Here is a 22,185-nt window from a genome sequence, read left to right on the forward strand (position 1 = left end):
TGTATGGGTACTAGACTTCTCAGGAGGATCACTTAATAAATTATATAAATGCCTAACCACACCTGAAACTAATACAAAATAATATTGAATGTCAATTATAATTAAAAAATATATATATACATATATATATGTATGTGTATATATATATATATATATATATATGTATGTGTGTGTATATATATATATATATATATATATATATATATATATATATATATAGAATGTAAAGTACAGCATAGGTAAGTAATATAGTGAATGGTATCATAATAGCCATGTACGGTGTCAGAGGGATAGTAGACTTGTTGGGGTGATCACTTTGTGAGGTGTATAAATGATTAATAAATTATGTTGTTTGTACATCTGAAATTAACAATAAAAAGGAAAATCAGTGAATGGCTGCTTTAATTCTAAGCAATTTTAAATTATTTCAGGAGCTCAACAGACAACTTATCAGTAGTAAACAAAAGGTGAGAGAGTACTCAGTATTAAATAAATGGACAAACACATTTTTACAAATATTTTCAATTATGGAAAAAAGTAAGCTATCGATATTTTTGATTTCTAAAAGCCAAATTTAATAAATTAATAACTGCATGCCAGATGAAAACATAAAATTACAACTAAAGCCCAATAATAATGTAACAGAAAATGCTCTGCATTGTACTTTTTAATTGGTATGGATAATTTACTAAAGTACAAATCTGAAAACATTTGCTTTTGCTGGAAAGAAAGTTAGAGAAGAACTAAGAGAAACCAGAAATAAAGCATGTGAGAAATGTAGACATATGTTAGTTAGTCTATGGCAGTGAGCAGCCAGAAATGCTGTTTCATCTGTTTGTGTGCATGTTTATATAAGCATCAGAAACCGATGACATAGAACCCAAAAGCGAAGTCACAACAGGTTTACTCGGCAAAACATGCTGAATTACAACCACAGACTACCCAGGACGAAAAGCGGTGTGGGCCTGTCTCCTTTGTATGGGGTTTCCTTGCCAAACAGGGGGCTAATCATGCAATAGCTTGTGTTTCTCGTAACATGATAAACACCCAGGATTACTAGAACTGGAAGAAAGCGTGTGTTCACTGTTTTACAAGGACAGCTGAGCGCTGCTACGAAAACAACAGAAAGTTCCTTCATTTTAATCTGGCTATATGCCCAAACTTCTAACCAAGAAATAATTCAGCTATAAGAGCCAATTAAATTACTATAAAACATTCCTTCATTTGTAAAACATTTCTTTTTTCCCCTCAAACTAAAAATTTAAAATAAAATGTCTTCATTTTTGATAAGCAGCTCTACCACCAGTCTCTGATATCGTATATCATTCAGTGCAGCCATTGCGTCTAGTTCTGGTGATCTCATAAGGGTTGGGCCAAAAACAATTCCAAGGTTTTCTGCGTTCATAAGATTCTCCTTTTCATGGAGGGTCACTCTGAAAAATACAAGTGAGAGGAGTATGACTCTGGGTAGACCATGCAGTTCTTCACTGTGCTTTGGCACTAAAACAAAAACAAGATTCACAATAAAGGTTTGTGCCTGTTTATCAACCCTTCCCCTAGGTTATTTCTCTATACTTCTCACTAACTTCAAAGTACAGATTAATTATGTTAATAAATAATTTAAACTTCTGGTGATCACCCAAGATCAAGCCTGAGTTAAAGTGCTGGATGGTGTGGGTTCAGTTCCATTAGTGGATTCTCTGGCCACAGCCTAGAGCTGCAGGGGTATGTTTGCAAATAGGAGAGAAGGAACTGGGTTGTCTTAATTATTCCATCAGCCCTCCCTCCCTGCCTCCACTTTGGCTCTCTTGTTTCCTGTAGATTATTTTTGCAAGTGTCTAGGGAGAGTGTGGTAGGACATTAACAGGAAATGGCTCAGGGTAAGCAACCTTGTCAGGGAGTATTTAAGTGTTTATATTCTTTTTACTGCTATAGTGAAAGCACACAGACTATAATTTGAGAGTTATTCCTTTGTTTTAGTGTGCAGTACTTAAGTGCATCCAAAGATGAAACAAACATGAATTTACAAGTGAAGTTGTAAGCAAATTAAACAAAAGTTTTAACTTGTAGTGCTTTTAAAGAGGAAAAACATGTAAATATTAAAAGCACCATCAATTAAATATTCATTTCTGGGTAACTCAAGCCTAAAGGCATACAAAGTAGATGCCAAGTTCTGCTGTCTTTTTTATTTTTCATTGGTCTTATATTTTGAAATCCTAAAACCACTAAAACTTGGTCATATAATTTTTAAAACTTTGCTTCAACTGGTAGAGATGGAGGGTGACTGAGCAGGAAAATAAAGCTGTATCACCATCAATCACTTTAAAACATTAAGCCAGAAGTAACGAAATATTTTATTTTCCATTCCTCCCTTTATGCTTTACTTTACTCCATTATTTTTTGCAGCAGTTTTCAGCATTGGCAGCATTAAATCAATAATCTAAAAATCCCACCATCAAGTCTAAAGTGCCTATTTTGGAGCAAGAAGTAAGAAAAAAACTAGCTTTCTTGCAAGTTGTTTTGCTCTTGCTTTATTATGCTAATGCAGTGTCTTTACAGCTACAAACTTTTCCCTTTCAACAAAAATTAATGCATGTCCTTGGCAGGATATTAGTATTTCTAACATATTTGCCAACATATACGGGAATTGCAAATACACTTCTTTCAGAATCAGGTGTGCATTCAGTACTGCAGTGCACAGTATTTTTAGCATTCCGTCTGAACTTGTGCAATCTCACACAAGAAAACAACATAGCCATGCATTATTTATTCATTCAATAATTCATTTGTCCTTTTTTTCACCTCCGGTTTCATTTGATTCTTAAAATTTGGATGCACTACAAGCATAAGCTTCAAAGTCCGTAACTTGCCTCTTGAGATGTGCCATGAGGAACCGGAGGGTTTCGCAGTGAGCCGGTGGCAGCAGTCGCAGTGCTGCATGGAGGCTTTCTAATTGCTCATCAGGGTCCATAGTTTCTAAAGTAGAGGTGAATACCAAGGAGAAAACGTTAACAGACAACTGGTACAAATGGCTCATTTAATTCTATTCTTGTGGTGATCTTTGAAAACTGGTAAGAAATGTGTTCTCACAGCTCCTTGCCCTCAGCTCTGGAAAATATTTTTAAGGGTCAAGTCTCAGATTTTCAAAGCTTAGGTTCAATGTGGCAATACCATTTACTTGGACTTTTGGGGAGAGCAGCCCGTTTTTTTCACTTGAATGTCTTGGAGTCTGGTAACTATGGAGATAGGCTATTAGATATATAGAATGTAACTATTAAAAATTCCGACACATGGACACTCACATAAAAACTTATATATTCAAATGAGGTCATCATAGAAGAACATACTTTATAGAAGACATATTTAGGGGGTGCTGCATTATTCAAAATATTTTGAAAATCCCCTTTCAGTGATGGTATAGAATCTATGCCATCCCTTTGCTCTTTGAAACCCCTGCTAAAGTCTTCTTAATTGATATTCATGCTTTTCTCTTTCTAAACCGAAAAATGAATTATCCAATATTTACTTCATTTATTCATTAGATTTAATTTTAAATTACCTCATGGTATATAAAAAAGTCAAATCTACCCTCAAAGCACAAAGATATTTTACTTAGGATATTCAGAAGACACAATGCAGACTTTGAAGGCAATTCCAAATGTTTTGAATGACAACAGAATCCCTGAAATAAATGTGACTCTTCCAAAGGTGTAAACTTTGAAGAGACCACCTTCATTTGGATGTTTTAGTTCTGCTGTGTTGGCCAAAAAACCCAGCACATTCCTTTGAGGTCACAGATTGCATTAAATTCAGCAATTATTTTCATAATCAGAAACAAAAGGCATTTTTGGAATTTTGTGCTCCTTCCTAGCACATTTCTGCTTCTACCCAAATGTCAGGAAGATGAGGTGCGCCTTTCAATGCTCGGTTTCAAGGCAACTGCAAAGGGACCCCAAACTGCTGAGTCTTCATCAGGATAGCGCCCTGAAGTGCTGGAAGGCCACATTTGATCAGAATATAACAATCAAGACACAAGACCAAGAATCCTAGTCTTTCTAATTAATAAAACAAACCAACTCAACGGGAATGTATTGGAGTCAGGTAAAAATTGATATAAGATGAATGCAAAAAGTTCTTAGCATTGGCAGAACAGATTGGATAAATTTCAAAATGTGAACAGTGACTGAAGCTTTTTAATTCAAAGAAACTCTGGCCATTTTACAATTTCTTCCCCAAGCTTCCCCAGAGTTCCTGGTTCATTTCTTAATGATAATGTTATTATTTGCCTTTTGCCAGAATAAATAATGCAGGGTTTCTGAACCTTGAGGTGTTTAAAGAGTGCCAATTCATAACAGCAATGCCATCTGAGATACTGAAATTCAGTCGTTTAATTTCTAGAATTAAGAGAAGAAAATTCCATTAACTATGGGAAACTATATAGGACTAATTAATTTGAAATTACACTATTCTGGAAGTTAAAAAAAAGAGTCCTGTAGTTTTCTTCTAACTTCCACAATTAATCCTTAGGGAGAATGGTGTGAAGTTAAGGATAGTGTTGGTTTGGTGGAAACAAACAAAATTCCCTGTTCCTGGAAAGCTTACTTTCTCTATTGGAGGGTGACTGACAATAAACAATGAATATGTATTTATAGTTTAGACTGTATTAGAATGAGGCAAGTGCTATAGAAAAAAAACGCAGGATAAGACACATTGGAAATACTGGGTATTATAAATGGAGTACAATTATAAATGAGGTGGTCAGTGTGGACCTCAGTGAGAAAGATGGTCTGAGCACAGACTTTGAGGGAGCAGGTGAATGAACCACATGGAGGTCTGGGGGAAGATGGTTCTGGGTAGACGAACCGTCGTGCAAAGATCCTGAGGGAAGCATATGCCTGTCATGTTTGAGGACAAGTGAGGAGCCGAATGTGGCTGCAGTGGACTGAGCAAAGAGGAGAGTGGAAGGGGCGAGATCAGAGAGGTAATGGGGCCCTCTTCATGCCAAGTGCTATAGGCTGTTCTAGGGACTGGGCATTTATGGAGACAAATGGGACGGTCCTGAACAAGGGAGCCTCATAAGATGAAAATTTGTACCAATCAGGGTAATTCTCGTGGCTGTTCTCTACATGAGAGACGAGATGACTGACCCGCAAGAAATCAGAGCTCCAGGGAACTAACCACAAAATTCTCAACAAAACCTCTGAAGGGGAAACTGAAAATTAGAACAAAGAAAGTTTGTACTTCATGAAATTTCAAAGTCAAAAAGCAAATCAGTGTTACTAAAAAAGTGATGTTATTATTTAAAGATCAAGACAACATATGGTTTTTGAGAGAGAAAAGCAAATGCCAGAAATAGCCTATCTTTTCTAAAAAATGGTAATGCCGACTGTTAAAATTTGTTAAGAATTCCCTTCTTAAAAAAAAATGAAGTATGAATTACAGGTATGATTTTTGCACTATAAATAAAGTTTGGCAAATGTGCCTTTGCTTTTTCTCATTTTCATCTCAACTAGAACTTAAAACATAACTTCTTGATCTAAAACAGCAATCCTTAAAGTATGATCTAGGGACCTGTGCCAGTTTACAAACTGTTAATGGTCTGTCACAGGATAAGTAAGGAAATTAAGAGCAAGAATTTAGAAACTTTTATAGCAATCTGACAGAGTAATTTTGATGCATGCTAAATCTAACAACAAAATAATTGGTCTTGTTTTTTCTATTTTATTTTTCCAGTTATTCATTTATATTTTATTTTACAAAAGTATTGGTCCATATCTAAGGTGCATGGGCACAAGCCTTACTTTGGAAAACAAGGGTTAGCACATTACAAGGAAGCTTTGGATGGTAGCAGTCATAAGTAAACTATGTTAGAGAAGCGGTCAAAATTCTTGTGAGTATATTAACCATGGACAGAGGTGAGAGGGAAATATTTCATAAAATGCATTCAAGGTACTCAGCAGAAAAAAACCCAGAAGTGATTCCCAAGAAGAGGCGGTTTGTCAGGTTATTCAGAACATGCGCCGTCATACTTACTGGCAGACTCTATAAACTTAGGGTAGGCGTCATATGTGATGAGTGGAATTGGCAAGTCCCTGAAGTAGAGTTTCAGTGCCCCAGTGATAATGTTGATATCTTCATACATGTTCACAGAAATATCTGCTTTCTCACCGTCTTTGAAGGATGTTAAAAGAAACAAAAGTAAATATCTGGATTCACAGCACTGTTTTCTGTACATGGTTTTTAAAGGTTAGCAATGTTTCAGTTTTTAACATCAGATTCAGTAGGCTAAATTTATGTGTGTGTGTGATCAATTTTCTGTGAACAGCAAAATCTATTTTTTCAAATTTTCTGAAGTTGTTTTTCCATGTTTAGTTATGGAGGGGAAAAGCAGGAGTGGACTGAGGTCAGCAGAAATATTTTTAAATTTCATAGTGACTTGAGAATTCCTAGGGGAATAATGTGGGATTGCCTTTTTTTCTTTTTAAAATAATCACAGAGAATGTGAACAATAACAATGGAGGAACTCCCTCCTTACAAAAGACCCCTAACACCAAAGGTCTTTGCTTTTTGTGCTTTTGTATCACCCCAGGCTGCTACACATGGCATTCGGACCTTGCCTGAGTCCTGGGGTTAAGGGAGGTAGTGAGAAGTAAAAAAGCGAAACAAAACAAAACTTTAAAGTACTGAAATAACAGGAAGAGAAGAAATTATAACATGGAGGGATATTTTAGAGGTGCTGGGCCCTAAGATTCCCAAGCAAAGCTAACCTTCCTTCATTGGCCCCTTCCCCTGTGCACTTAGTACTTGTCTTGGTTAAAATCCCTGAATTTTCATCTACTGAAGATTTAATTAGTGTCTACTCTGAGCTAGATCTTAGGCTAGATTTCTTTTGTTCATTTGGCTTACGAAAGATTTCTATGGATGAAAATGCAGCCTCTTCACCACACACCTATTTCAATGGCTACAATCCAGAACCCTGACAACACCAAAGGCTGGCAAGGACGGGGAGCAACAGGAACTTCCACTCATTGCTGGTGGAAATGTAAAATAGTACAGACCCTCAGCGAGACAGGCAGTTTCTTACAAAGCTACACATACCACATAATCCAGCAACCATGCTCCTGGGAATTTACTCAAAGGAGCTGAAAGCTTATATCCATACAAAAACCTGACATACGTTTATAGCAGTTTTATTCATAATTGTCAAAAAAGTGTAAGTAGCCAAAGTGTCCTTCAATAGGTGAATAGATAAACTGAGGAATAGCCAGGCAATGGAATATTATTCAGCTATAAAAAAAAAAAAGCGATGACTAGACATGGAACTTTAAATACATATTGCTAAGTAAAAGAAGCCAGTCTGAAAAGACTGTATATCCCCTGTGATTCCAACTATATGACATTTCGGGAAAGGCCCAACTATAGTCAGTAAAAAGACCTGTGGTTGCCTGGGGCTCGGGAGGAAGGAAGGATGAATTGCTAGCGCACACAGGGATTTTCACGGTGGTCAAAGTGCTGTATGATACTTCAATGGTAGACACATGACTTTACACACTTTAAAAAATTTATCAACACCCACAGAACTGTACAACATAAAAAGTGAACCCTAATGTAAACTATTGACTTTAGTTAATAATAATCTATCAGTATTGGTTCATAAATTGTAATAAATGTACTATACTTTTATAATACAAGATGTCCATGGGGAAGCTGTGGGCAGGAGCATGGGGGGTTTATATGGGAAATCTACTTTCTGCTCAATTTTTCTGTAAACCTAAAACTATTCTAAAGGCTTTTTTTTTTTTTTTAAAGCAACTTCTTTTAAAATACAAATACCTTGGCCTATCAGACACTCGCATTCCAATATGAATTAGATCATCAGTGTCCATCTTTCACACTTGGGTTCAAATTCTATGCAGTGGCAGGACAAATTGGGATAGCATGCTTTCTGGAAGGACAAGGCAATGGGAACTGCTTCACTGGGGGGGGGCCTTAGGGACGTACGGAGGTGCTGGGCACCTAGGGCGGCAGGAAAGCGCAAAGAAAGATATGAAAATGACAAAGGCAATTACCATCTCTACCAAAACTTTTATCAGGAAAAAAAAGACACCCCATGCCTCCTGTTTCCAATATCTATTAGTTATTTTTCTATGAGAATCCAGATTTCGAATGTCCTGTCTCATTACAGGCTACAGCACAATTTTGGGTTTTGAAAGTCAAGCCACAATTCTTACAGTTCAGCTTCACGATGGGTTAAACAGAACCTAGAGGTTGGTCTGAGAATCTTCTGCCATTCAGCTAATTCTGTGGTACTGTGTTCATTCTATCTCAGTGCGCTGTCCTCTCACTTACTCCTCTCTAGGCCACAGCACCTCTCAATGCCCTGACGCGGTCAGCCTGAGGCCCTTTGTGCAGACTCCTCTGTGGCCACTGCCTTTATATATCCTGTTTCCGCTACTCAACCAATACACAGCCAGCTCCTATTCATCCTGTAAGCTTTAACATTCATGCATATTTTTCTTTGGGAAAACCTCTTTTGATCTCCAGCACTGCCTCCCACCCCAACCGACGACATTAAGTTCCTCAGCTATTATTTTCCTTTATGGCATTTATTAAAATACAATCGATAACCATTATGTGATTATTTAAGGGGAGCCGTCCAAGAGTGCAAGGACCAATTGTACATGGTTAACTGCTGTATCTAAAGTAAAGAACATGGTGCCTGGCAAATACATAGCTGTTATATAGATATTTTTGAGTTCATCAATGGAAAATAGACTTTAAAAAGCAAGGAGCCTAAAATATTCACATTCTGGGGCTTATTATGTATATTATTATTAAACTGGTTCTTTTAAACCTGCTTTTTGATAAGAATCTCTATATTCTCCTCCATCTATTTTAAAATAATATAAACATATTCTGTAATGTGATTTCTAGATACTGCATTCTAAGTAGGGCTCTCATGCAGTAGCACCCACTGAAATGTCATTCCCTGACTGTTTCACTCCTTTCAGCCCTTAACTCTTCAACCAGATCAGGGCTCGCCTGTGGTGGGGCTCTCCTGGGGGAAGGCTCAAGGGTTTTTATTTGCTTTGACCTTTCCATGGACCTCTCACTGTTCTAGTCACATAAATATTTTCTGTTCTTCCAGAAGATAAAACGTGGCAAAGCTGTAACGGCACGTGCTGACTCTGGAGTAGTTAGTGCTCCATTCAGTGACTATCTCCTAAGTGAGGGAAACTTTCCCAAATCCTGCCTTTTATGTTGACATTGGAATGAGTTCATGCCAGCATTCCATGGACCCTGACTTTTTTCTTGGATCTCTTTATTTAGGGGTTATCAAGCCTTCTATAAGTGACCATCCTTGACTACTTCAAATTTCCTTTGATCCCTTGTTCCTTTCAACACTCATAGCTTTGGGGCAGCATTTTTGCACAAAATTGATTTAAATGATCTGAGCCACTGGTTTCTTTTGCACCCCTCTTAAAGTTCTTTACCTCATTCCTACAGATTCTGCAGATGAATGCTGGGAAAGACAGCTGTGGGAGGGGGTGGGGGAGGGGTATCAAACTCTGGCCCCAAGGGTGTGGCGGGTGATATGGAGCCAAGGTGAGCTCTTCATGAATTTTCGAATCTTTCATTGGTGTTTTCAGGGCACAAAAAGATTGTCTTGTATTTTTTATGAGAGGAAGATGTCATTTATTTGCTTTCTGGGCCCCATGGAAACACTCGGTTTCTTTGTCAGTGTGAGTTATTTTTGAGAATCCCTGCCAGTGGCGGGGAATGGACATGCTCAATTGCTGTATTCCAGAGAAAAAGAAATGTCTCTTGACCTTCAATTTGAAATTGATTTGGGACTGTTCTTGATGCTTATTTGAACTTAACATACCATTACTTCACTTCGTCTTCTTTGGCTTTTATCAAATGCTTGGGCTAGCCTAGATTTCCTTAAAACAGGTTGGTAATAATATTTAATTTATTTTTGTCTTTTGCCTCTGTTGTCTGTCAGAGGTTTGTGATGGGAGAGGAGTGTAATGGAACTAGAAATATGTATTTGGGAAGGAAAGAAGCTCTTTAAGAGATCACCAGTCTCACTGTGTTTCTCTGTATTTAAGGTTATAGGTCTTTGGTACCACCTTATTCTAGTACTTAAAGACAAACTGGAAAACCATGGGAACAAATCTAAATTTCAATGCTTGTTAAAAGAAAATGAGCTCTTCTTCAGCTGGGCCCCTTATTGCACAGTGTGGCGGGTCCTATGCCTGAAGGTCCTCAGTTCCTCTCAGCTTCTGGTCCCTGACACATGAGCCAGCACTTGGATCTCCACTCAGTTAAAAATGGTGACGAGGATGCATGCACAACAAGCAGAGTTAGATGGGCCCAAATGAAACCTGGGAAATCTGAGATCTGTAATGACTTAGACACCCCCACCCCCATTTTCTCCATGCTTTTTTGGTAAATTTAATTGTGCTATATGCATTTTGGTGAACATCGACCTTGGATACTCAAATATTGGTGACACAGTTAAATTTTATGCTTCTTTCTCACCCTGAAATTGAACAGTTTAATGCTTACGATCAATAAGAAATAAATCATAAGCTAAGTCTTTTATTTGGTACAATAATCAGCGAGTTAGAAAAACAATGTAAAAAATAACATAAGACATTATGTCTTTTAGGCAAAGAGTATTATTGTCCTAAGTTAATGAACACGCTGAAGAACATACCTCTGTCAAAAGCCATCTTGACATCTTCAATTAGGTCACTGAATCCTGATACTCGGTATAGTCCTTCAGAATTAAGACCTGCAAAAATAAAGCAGCGGAGCCAATTAGTTTCTTTGGAATTATGTCTTTTCTTTAAATTTAAACTTCTTGCCATGCTTCAGGCTGGGGAAGTAATGTGTCAGAAAGAATTATAAAATATACATGTTTAGAAACCTCTTCACACTTTGCTCCTAAAATAAAACAATTTCACACGCAGTTCTTTAAGTCTGACCTACTGTCATGTGGATACTTGCAATTTGACTCATCATTTTGCCTAATTAGATCGAATTTGTTAAATCTTAAGGGAAATAATTCATCACCCCAATTACATAATAAATTCTTTTACATAACAGAAGACTAAGATCAACTATGTTAATAGGCCTGTAATATTTTTCCCATGGGAGAAAGAATTAGGGTGCAGCTCTGGTTTTTGGCCTTGGATAGTTTTATAGAGCATTTATACCTTTATTCGTACTCAAGAAAAATACAAAAACTGAAAAAGGAACAGGTATCTACATATCAACTTTCATAGACTGGAAGCCTCATCCATAAATATATTTTTAAGCACATTTTCTATAACTGGTTGAATGTACTTAAATATACCTTGAAATCAAGCTGTTGAATTATTTGTTAAATTAATTCATTTCAGACTTTCAGATCATTTGGTATCTGAAATCATTCCTTCTAAACTTCCAGAAGATAACCGGGTTGTGCAATGAGGCACCCAGAACGGCGTTAGGACTCACATTCACGGTGAATTACAATTGCTCTGAACCACACGGGAAATGCCTCACCTCTAGATTCAATTTCCCTGATGCACATGTCCACCACCATCGGCCGCTTGGTGATATGGGCTTTCACGAGCGTTGTAAGGTCACAACTGTACACCTTCTTGACATGTTTCAAGTCTGGCTTACAGTCATTTGGGACCATCTTGGAACACTGCTTATGAACATTCAAACCACAATCTAAAAAAAAGAAAAAATTCATTATTGCTTTCAGAATTTTGAGCATTCTAGACTGTTTATTTTAGCAAAAGACATTCCAGCTTGAATTTACGTTTAAAAGGGGACTAGCTTCCAGTAGTCCTTGCAGAGTGGGAAAACGTTCTTCCCATCTTTTCTCTTGGAAAATTTTTGTTTTAAGTCAGAAGACCAACCTTCTAGCTAACGCTTCATCATTTACTTGCTATTATGATCTCAGGAAAATAACCCAAACCAAACTAAGTGTTTAATTAAATGTCTACAAAATGTAACATTATGCCAATTATCCAACTAAAATTTTATCCATGTATTTAAAGATACATACAAATTATACTTAATGTGGGATATAAGTGCATTTTAATACATTTGATATGAGATGGAATTGGATCTCCAAAAATAAGAATATCCTGGAGACCTCTTAAAATGGTGTGCTCATATTTATATCATTCATAACCCTTTCTATATCATATATAATTCATCTAGTAGCTGAAAATAGCTTTAGTATTATTTGTTACTATTATCACCAACTTACTACTGCCAAGTACATTCCAAGTGCTTTCCATTTATTCTTTCATTTAAGCTCACAAAACCCCATGAAATGGGTACTGCTTTTCTTCTCATTTTATAAACCTGGCAAAACCAAGCACATGGGTGTAAAGTAATTTACCCAAGGTCGTACATTTAGTACGTAGGGAGCTGAGATTGAAGCCTATGGATGAGTCCAGAGCCCGTGATTTTAACACCTGTACCATATTGTCTCTACAGAAATTATTCCTTTGCTTTGTAATTTTACTGGGTTTTAACTTCTAAGATGCTAGAACCCAAATATTTTCTAGTTTAATATTTTGAGAAATTTTATTTTCAACAAGAGCACAATGGAATTTTAGGAGGTATAGAGAGGAATACAAATACTTTGTTAGATTAAAGAGTGATTAACCACAGCTGAATAATTTAAAATAAATGTTATGTTTATGTTTTTAAAAACATAACCCATTTGTTTTTACGTTCATGAAAACTTTATGCTGACCTCCCGTATATCTGATCCAAGGGGGTATGTACTGTTTATGGCCAGGTCTTATTGAAACCAATTTGAAAATCATACAATGACATGAAAACTGTTTGTAGTCTTTGGGCAAGCTTCATTTTTGCTTGCTGTTTTGACAGAAAGGGGAGCATAACATTTACTCACAGAATTGTTAAGAGAATAGTGAGCCAATGCATTCAATGTGCTTTGCATATTATAAAATGTAGGCAAATTATCATCCTTATGACTTCCAATAAAGCTGCAATCTAGCTATATATGGTAAAATTAGCCAAAACTTATACATGGAGTTGTTCTTTCATAAATAAGCAGACACTGCCAACTTGAAATAAGTACTTAAGGCCTGTGGTGACTCTACGGGAGGAAAATTCATATGTACTGAGCACTTCCCAAGTGCAAAGACAGGCTAAGTATAGGGGGAAGCTGAGTCTTTGAGTGCATGTGTGTGAGAGTGTGTGAGACTGTGTGTGTGTGTGTGTGTGTGTGTGTGTGTGTGTGTGTGTGTGTGAGAGAGAAAGAGAGAGAGAGAGAGTAAGTGAACACTGGAGATGGCATGGCCAGTGGTAATAGTGGCTAAACATTAACATCACTAAAGAACAGTAGCTTCTTCTTTGAATACATAAAGGCTTCCTGAGCAAAGAGCTCCATCTATACTATCAGAAGAAATAACCCAACACCATTCTGTACGGTAACGTCCAAACGACTGCATAACCCAACCCACAAATTCCTCTTTATATCTATATTAGACAATAGTTAAGATTGCTGATTCAATGATAAGGCAAATCAGTGGCAAAATGTCCACTTAAGACCATGTTTCCCCAGTATATTTTAATGTATTGTGTAACTTCTATAACTTAGAGTTAGATCTAGTATCTATTAACTGTGCAATTCTGAGTAGTTACTTAACTTTTCTGTGCCTCAGTTATGTAACATGGGAATAATATAGTATTTATTATTAGATCTATTATTAGGTTCTATTGTTATCTAGTATTACGTTCATGTGAGGCTTTAATACATGTAAAGCACTTACATGTAGTAAATTATAAGTGTTTCCATGACTATGTTGTTGTTATTTATAAGAATGAAACATTTTGAGAGGCCTTTCTTGCATAGTGTCCTAGGGTTCATTAAACAGAATTGTTGTGACCACTTTAAGGCCACCTTACAGCGCTCTAGGCCAGTTCTGTGTTTCGGATGGGAATGCCAGGTTCCAAAAAGGACTTGGATGATTGGCTTATAGCTGCTTCCTCATCGACACTGTTCTTAATACATTTCATTTATATAAAAGTATCTCCCAGTAAGTATGTCATTTTTCTCTGGTTGCTTTTACCAAATTTGGGAGTTCTTCGCTACTAATTTTTCATATTTTTTTCCAGCTTCTTATTCTTTATACTCTTCTTGGGACTCCAACAACACAAAGTTAAATCTTTTGTTATTGTCCCATAGGTCTCTGGGGCTCAGTTCACTTTTTAAAATCTGTTTTCTCTCTTGTTTGAACTAGGTCATCTCGGTTGAACTTGAAGTTCACGGATTGTTTCCTCAGTCATCTCTGTTCTGCTATTGATCCCATCCAGTGAGTTTATTTGTTAATAAGTTTTTCAGTTCTAAAAATTTCCACTTAGTTCTTTTTTATATCTTTCTTTTCTGATATTTTCTATTTTTCATTTGTTTCAAGAGTGTTTATAATTGCTTGTTGGAGCATTTTTATGATAACTGTTTTCCTTGTCTGGTAATTCCAACATCTATGTCACCTCAATATTGGTGCCTGTTGATTGTCTTTTGTCATCTGAGTTGAGATTTTCTTGGCATAAAGTGTAACTCTGAACTGTATATTTTGAGTGTTATAAAACTGCGGTTCCTAGTGAAATCTTTAATTTAGCAGTAAACTGTTTAGATTTGGAATGAATGTCCTGGCTCACTCTTGTGGGCTGTGGTTCAAATGTCAACCTAGTTTACAAAGCCTTTGCAATGCTTTTGCAGTGCTGTTTTGCCAACCCCACTTATATGTTACCCAAATGCAGGACTGTACCCCACATTCTGGGGAGGAAAAGGCCACCTCCTAGTTACTTCACGGTGGGGCTGAAAGTCAGGGTTTTCCCCCAAACCTGGTTGAGGATGAGTGCTGTACTGCATGGAACTGTGGGATGGGCACAGAAGACAAGGGTTTTAATATGATCTTAGCGGTCTCATTAATGCAGCCTAGTGATGAGGAAGGGCTCTGCCCATAGATTTGGGCTGAGAGGCTCCTGCCTCTACTACAGAAGTGGGTGGGGATGAATACCAGGGTCCCACCCACAGGCTCTACCAAGGAGGGGTACCACTTTCTTCCTGCAAGATAGTGATGGAAGATAGGGTTCCACTTCTAGACTCATGGGAGAGAAGTGTACTCTTGTTATTGGAGGTTGGGGTGGAAAACAGGGTTCTACCCACATACTGCTGCTGCAGCATTCCCTGGGGAGGGACAGCAATGTGGCTTTTTCATGGTATTCATCTGGAGAACGGAAAGTATAGCTAAAAGATTTCTGTTCCACGGGGCTACCCTCTTCCTAGGGCTTCGGCTAGGAAGAGCAGGCTTTTCTTGGGCTTATCTTTTGTCTGTGCCTGTTGGCATTTATGAGTTGTGGCTTTCTCTAGTGTCCAGGCTGGGATACACAGGAGGTTATAAAACAAAACAAAACTGCAAACACCACCGGGCAACTTGCTGCTAGGTTTCCTGAGTTCTGAGGCTCCTAGTCAGCCTTCCTTCTTTTCTCCAACTTCAGAGTCTTCTGATAGGTGATGTGTATATTTTGTCCAGGGTCTTTGTTATTATTAATGTGAGGGATAAAACAAAATATATTGATTCATCTTGTCTAGAAACAGAAGAACTCTTATGTAGTATTTTAAAAGTATAAAAGTCAGCAAAGTTTCATAATCTAATAATAATGTTGGTGTGCCTCATACTTTAAACGTGTACACAAAAGTCACAGAGCCAGTCGGAAAGGGCTGCTGGTAACAACCTATCCAATGTCTTCATTTCACAGGCAGGGACAATGAAGGTCAGAGAGTGTAAAGGACTTGTTCAAATTACTCAGCCAGAAAGTAGTAGAACTGAGATTTAAACCTTGGCTTCCTGATTCCCCGTCTGTGCTCTTCCCACTGAGTGATACACACCACTTTTCACCAGTAGTACGCAATGTGCTCCACTGTTTGCAGCACTGAAGATGAATTTGCTATTTTCATCCTCTTATTCAATAATGTGCATGGTACCCATTAGTTGTATTGAAAACAGTAAAAGCTATATTTTACTGTTTTTATATACATACAGAACTTTTATACACACACACGCACATACATGTATATTTAATTTACCAAAGACTTAAAAAGCAGTGATAAAACCTACCCATTATATGTTTGTTTTGTCACATCCTTTCCGTTTGTATAAACTCTAAATGGAAATCCAGTAGAAAGCAAAACAGTAAAATTTTGATGCATCCACATACTATCAAAAACATATGAATGGCACTAACGGTCTGATATAATACTAACTTTTTTCCTTTGAATGTTTGAAGTTATCTCCCATTTAAACATTAGCAGGCTCCTAAGATTTCTGTCTGCCTGACTGCCCTTTTCCCAGGGCTTTGGCAGCAAGAACAGGCTTTCTTGGGATTATTTTTTATCCGGTGCTTGTTGGCATTTATGGGTTGTGGACTTCTCTAGTGGACATATAATTCTTTTCTAGTGTACCACTAATTTGTGACACAGTGAAAACTGGATGAAGTGATGACCAAGATCAGATTTAGGTAGTTAAAGAAGAGGAAAATGTTTTCTACACTGATATTTTTTCTCCCATTTGAATGAAATTAAACTAGGATATATTGTGCTCAATTTTAGAAATAAATGTCAAAGGGCAAATTTTTGGCAGAATTGGATAAAAAGTCCTTCAGAAGACGAAAAGATAGTGCAAAGTCATTAAAGCATCTTTATACCCCTAAGTTCACAGTGCAATATACCAGCTCTGAGCTTGCTCTGAAAATTGCTGTTTCAAGGACTAGCCGTATATCAGTATTTTAGTTTGCTATTAAGACTTTATTTGGTTTTCATACTTATTTATTAAAGTCGTATAACTCCTATATAGTTCCATTTCTCTCAGGGAAGAGCTACACTATAAATGGGGGGGAAAAAGTCCATAAAAGATCATTTCATTTGTTGCAACTCTTGGTTTGGTAGGTTATTTTATGTTACAATTAAATCACATTTCCCCCTCTCAATTATCCAAGTTAGTAAGCATAGAATAAACATATAAAAGGAGGAATAAAAAATACAAATCACATTTTATTCTATACTTTATTAATAAAATATTTCTATTACTTAAACTACTAACTAGGCTACTCTCAGATTTTCTAGGGCTTGAGTTCTCTAAAAATATGTATGCTTTATATCTAGAAAGCACTGAAACCTACTTTTTGAAATAAATAGCTGATATTATTTATATTCTATTGATAGGATTAAGGGATAATGTTAATGTGTTTTGAAAATAAATATAATTATTCATTCTTTTCTATGAGTGTTCATATTTTAAATAATTGCAAATAAAAGTTCTATTTTAAAACTATTTCTTAGTAGTCTCCCCCACAATTCAGGAAAAGTGGGAGTAGCCCATATCTAATATGCATCAGAAGTCATTAATTTCATAAGCAAAACTAAGACAAATACCTTATTCTTTGGGATATTTACGAAAATAGTACTTTCAATTAAAAGGGGCTACATGAAAGTTTTAAGCAAGTCTAACCAACTTCTTTCTTACTGGTTTATAGGACAAACATAACTTTTGAGGTACAGTCAATCAAAGCACTTTTTTTCTTCAACCTAAAAGTTAAATGCTTGTATATTTGAAGCAATAAATACATTTTATTATTAGGAAAAAAAAGCTGCCATTTCCTTTTGGGGGCCAGTAGCAATGATAATGATACACTGGAAAAATGAAGTCACTATAATAAGTAACCACTACTAAGTTGATATGTGTGATTTACAACAATTATTATCCAGCTTAATTTCTTAGAATATTCTGGGAAGGCTGAAATGAAAGCAATTCAGGAATGCTGGTGGAATAATGGTCTTTTCGTTGGGAGAGATGTTTGGCTATCTCAGTGATTATATAATAACAACAGATTACTTTAACATATAAGCTTACGTTTTAGGGAAATTGGTCTGGGAAACTCTTTTCTCTGAATGACAATCCTTTGAGCTTCACTTTTAAAGGCTACCTACTTCGCTCCTCAGTGTTTTAGCAGGAGGAGCATCACTCCCAAGGTGCAGTTAGATGCTCCTTGCAACATCACTGTACTCACTTTAAAGAAGGCAGGAGTACAGGAGACGCTGGGAGAGGAGACAGCTAATGCCTCCTGCGGAGCCTCGTGCTGCAGCATTTGAAAAGCTCCTGTCTGTAAAGACTGGCATTCTCCTGATTATCACTCTGCTCCCTCAGCTGTCCTCATCGGCTGTGGGGCCTAGGCTTTCAGTCCTGGCAGGACAGCGTGCCTGCTACTAGATTCAGTCTCATTCCTACAGCAACTTTGCCAGGATGGTGACTGGAACACCATCCAACACTTTATATAATGTTAAAAAAAAAAAAAAAGTAACGTGGGATACAAAATTGCTGCTTTTAGCAAACACTTGTTTAAGAAAAAAGAAACCACAACAAAGCAAGCTGTCTTAGGGATCAAAAGCAGATAAATACATCTCTTTTCTGACAAGCAGTAAGCCTGCCATTTTTCTTTGGAAGTAATATCTTTAATGTTTAGAGGCTAGTGCATTATTTTCCTCTTGCTGCTGTAACAAATTACCACAAACTTAGTGGCTTAAAACAACATGAGTTTATATCATCTTACAGTTCTGCAAGTCAGAAGTCCAAAATCAGTTTCACTGGGCTGAAATCAAGGTGTCGGCAGGCCCATGTTCCCTCTGGATTCTCTAGCGGACTGTGTTTCTTTCCTTTGCCTTTCTCAGCTTTTAGAGGCTGCCGGCACTCCTTGGCTCATGGCCCCCTTCCTCCATCTTCAAAGCCAGAGGCATAGTATCTTCTCTCTTTGCTGACCTCTGATTTTGTCCTTATGTCTTTTCTCTGCCTCTGCCTCTTCTGCCTCCCTCTTATAATGACCCTTGTGACTGTGATTACACTGGACCTACCCCGACAATCCAGGGTAATCTCCACATCTCAAAATCCTTAACTTAATCACGAAGTCCCTTTTGCCACAAAAGGTAACATATTCCCAGGTTCTGGGGATTAGGAAGTAGAAGTATTTGGGGGGCCACTGTTAAGCCCACCACAATCAGTGTGCTCTCTCTCTCTCTGTCTCTCTCTCTCTGTTACTCTAAATTTTTAATACTTTGCATTCTGTTTTAGATAAAGTGGGTGGCTCAAAGGTCAGGATGAGCCACTTTATATCTAAGCATCCCACTGTCAATCCAAATATAATTAGTTGTCATAGAAAACAGAACTCATTCAAATTCCAACTTTCCAAATTAAAAAAAATGGGTTGACTTGTTCTTATATTACACATTAATATGGTTCAAGTCACACAGAATGCAATGCTTTTAAGGACAAGATATGATATAAAATGAAAAATCCTCAAGGTTTTTCTTTCAATCCTGCCCTTTACTCAGAACAAGAGGTGAGGGCTATTAATGCAGGTGGGAGAAGTGAATCATTTTCTTTCTCCTTTTATTCATATTATTACGATCATAAATGTTCCAGAACATTTCTTTCAAACATGATTTGGGAACGTAGCGTATTGCAAAGATTATTCATAGGTGTTGTACCTGTTTTCTGCTAAGAGCTGACTCAGAATTCTTATGTAGATGACCTTCACTTTCAAAACATAAATGATACACACAATTACTCTAGTAAAAGCTTTCAAGTTAGTGACAGTCATAAAGTGTTTAAGAAAGTATTGCAGAGTCTCAGCGGGCCCAGGTTGTGTCCTAAAGGCAACCCAGGCTTATGGAGAGCATCATCCCCCAGCAGGTGATTTGGGCTTTGGAACGAGTATTCCATCCACCTCTGGAAAACCCCAACAATGTAGATGGTCTGAACAACACCCCTTTATCAACACTTTATCTTCCACTCTGTTCCTCTCTGGTTCAAAGGCTTAGCCACTGCCTTCCCAATGACATTTCCTCATCCTCACTCTGGGTAACCACCAGGCAGAATGATAACGGTTGTTTTCACTTACTCTCTGGATAGACTTCCAAATGGGGCTGTCATCCTTCTAGGATAACAGAGAAGTCAGACTGGATCTGAGCTGAGACTCTCCTTGATGGACACCTCTGTGCAGTTCAGAGTCCACACATGGGGAATTCTTATCCCTCCCTGTGGCAGGGAGGTCCCTGAATGGATTTGGGTAGTGATGTATGCCTGGAACTTATCATGCTTTCGTGATACTAAGGGAATAATAACTGAAAGAAGGGTGACTTTGAACATTCACATGCAATGTGTATTGCACTTCGTTCTTTAATGAAAATGCAATGTAGAAATAAGAAAAATCAGACCCCAGAAGTTTCTGCATACAATCAACAACAAAAATATTGCATTAAAAATCATGCCACAAAAGAAATGTGGATTTTTACAGTGCTAGATATGACAGAATTACTAGTTATCATTCTGAAATACTGTATTCTTAATATACATTTTTAGCATTAAGCCTCATGCTAAAAGACATGTAAATGTAAAAAGGTATTTTTTTTTTACTTTTACAATTTAAATAGCAGAAACTTCTATGACCAAACACTATACATTTAAAATTTAAGTGCTATTTTTAAGCTTATGTCAGCATTTAGAGTAGGTTGAATAAATGGCCAATACTCTGTATAGTTGTTCTATACAAATTAATTTCACGTGATGTGAATAACTATTTCTTTCAAAAAGCATTTCAATAAATCCCTGAGTTGGTAGTTCTTTATGTGTAAACCTTAAAAGTTTCTAAATTTAAATTTAAAAATATCATGGCCATGTTTTATAAAAAATATTTGGCATATTCAAGATTTCAAAATGTCACAAACGTGAGATTAGTTACTAAGTGGTTTTTCATAATTTGGTAACCATCTTTGAAGATAAATTCACAAATTTTTAAAGCTTCAATTTGATTTCACTAAAATTGAGTAAGGACAATCCAGCTTAACAAGTTGTCTTTGAAATTCAGTTTCCAAGACAACAATTATAGGTCCCTGTATACTGCTTTTTTTAAAAAAATAATTTTTATAAATTTAGTTCCTGCAACATCTAAGGCAACAGTTAAATATAACTGCCTTACTTTGATCTCCTTTTATCAGACTTTTTGAACAAGCTGACCTCTCTTTTTAATGGACTGATACCAGATCCCTATTCTGCTGCCCATTAAGTACAAGGTTAAGGGCAGATAAAATACCCATTTCCAAAATGGCTGCCTGAGAATCCAGCCAACTGAATGTGTGTTAAGAGCAAATCAGCAGCCAGCCCATGGCATGTGCATAACCGCAAACCTCCTTATAACTCACTTCTTAGAGCTTCACAGCTTAGTTAATGAAGTGAAAGGGAAGAGCTCTTACCTGCACATTTCACTCCCTGAGCAATGAGACCCCACATGAAGTTGGCACAGTATTCACACCAATGAGGCCCTCGGAAGGTGTGGACCTGAAAAAGAGGTGACAAAGTGACCAGAGGGGAAACACACAGATGAGGAGATGTTTCCTGTCAAAGCACTTGTATACAAACCACAGTTAGTACTGAAGAGGCACGATATGATTACATTGGTAAAACCTTGGTTGAGTGGCACTGACAAGCAGTTCAAATTTCTTTCAGAGTTTGATTTCTTCTTTGAAAAATGGTGATAAATCAAAACCAATATTTTGTGATTTACTCTTGAAAACAATTTCTACAGTGTAGTTTTCCAACGGTTCCCTCCAGCTGTAAGCAGCCTCATCTGTATGTTATACAAATACTAGCATTTTCTGAGCACTACGGCATAAGAAAGAATAGGTTCAATGCAGAGTATGTCTGGGTCCTGTAAAGCCTGTTGTCAGATGTTCCACCTTCTGTCCTCTGTGACCAGGTAGAGCCACAGATGCTGAAGGTGATATTGATATTTACTAACTGGTCACAGAAAGGGCCAATTTCTATCAAAACAATTTGATACTTAATATGCCAGCAAAGAGAATGAATATATTTTAGAAACTGCAGAAACTACAGTTAGTCAGAAACCCTGTTTTAGTGTACTGACTATTCACTAATCATTCCAGCTCATAAAGGTTTTACTGCATTTGATGCCTTTATCCCTGAGAAAGGAATCCCCAAAGAAGAAAGCATTCAAATGCTAAGACACCTATAGACTTTTATATATAGGAAAGAGAAGGCATTCTAGCTTAACTCAGATGAAAAATAC

The 22,185-nt window shown here is 37.1% G+C and overlaps 1 protein-coding gene across 2 annotated transcripts in view; it reads right to left on the reverse strand.

Moving 5' to 3' along the window:
• Positions 1-384: 384 nt before the first annotated feature.
• The window catches only part of CHN1 (chimerin 1), a 173,776-nt gene continuing 151,975 nt past the window's right edge, over positions 385-22,185 (reverse strand). For both annotated transcript variants that reach the window (XM_019727475.2, XM_019727476.2), the window contains 6 exons: positions 21,353-21,437; positions 11,557-11,730; positions 10,724-10,801; positions 6,034-6,171; positions 2,871-2,976; positions 385-1,433 (listed from right to left, as the gene is read on the reverse strand). In XM_019727475.2, the coding sequence (XP_019583034.1) occupies positions 1,262-1,433; positions 2,871-2,976; positions 6,034-6,171; positions 10,724-10,801; positions 11,557-11,730; positions 21,353-21,437 (753 nt within the window). In that variant the 3' untranslated portion in view covers positions 385-1,261. The remainder of the gene's footprint in view (positions 1,434-2,870; positions 2,977-6,033; positions 6,172-10,723; positions 10,802-11,556; positions 11,731-21,352; positions 21,438-22,185) is intronic.

This window comes from Rhinolophus sinicus, linkage group LG01, assembly GCF_036562045.2.
Source record: "Rhinolophus sinicus isolate RSC01 linkage group LG01, ASM3656204v1, whole genome shotgun sequence".
Lineage (NCBI taxonomy): Eukaryota > Metazoa > Chordata > Mammalia > Chiroptera > Rhinolophidae > Rhinolophus > Rhinolophus sinicus.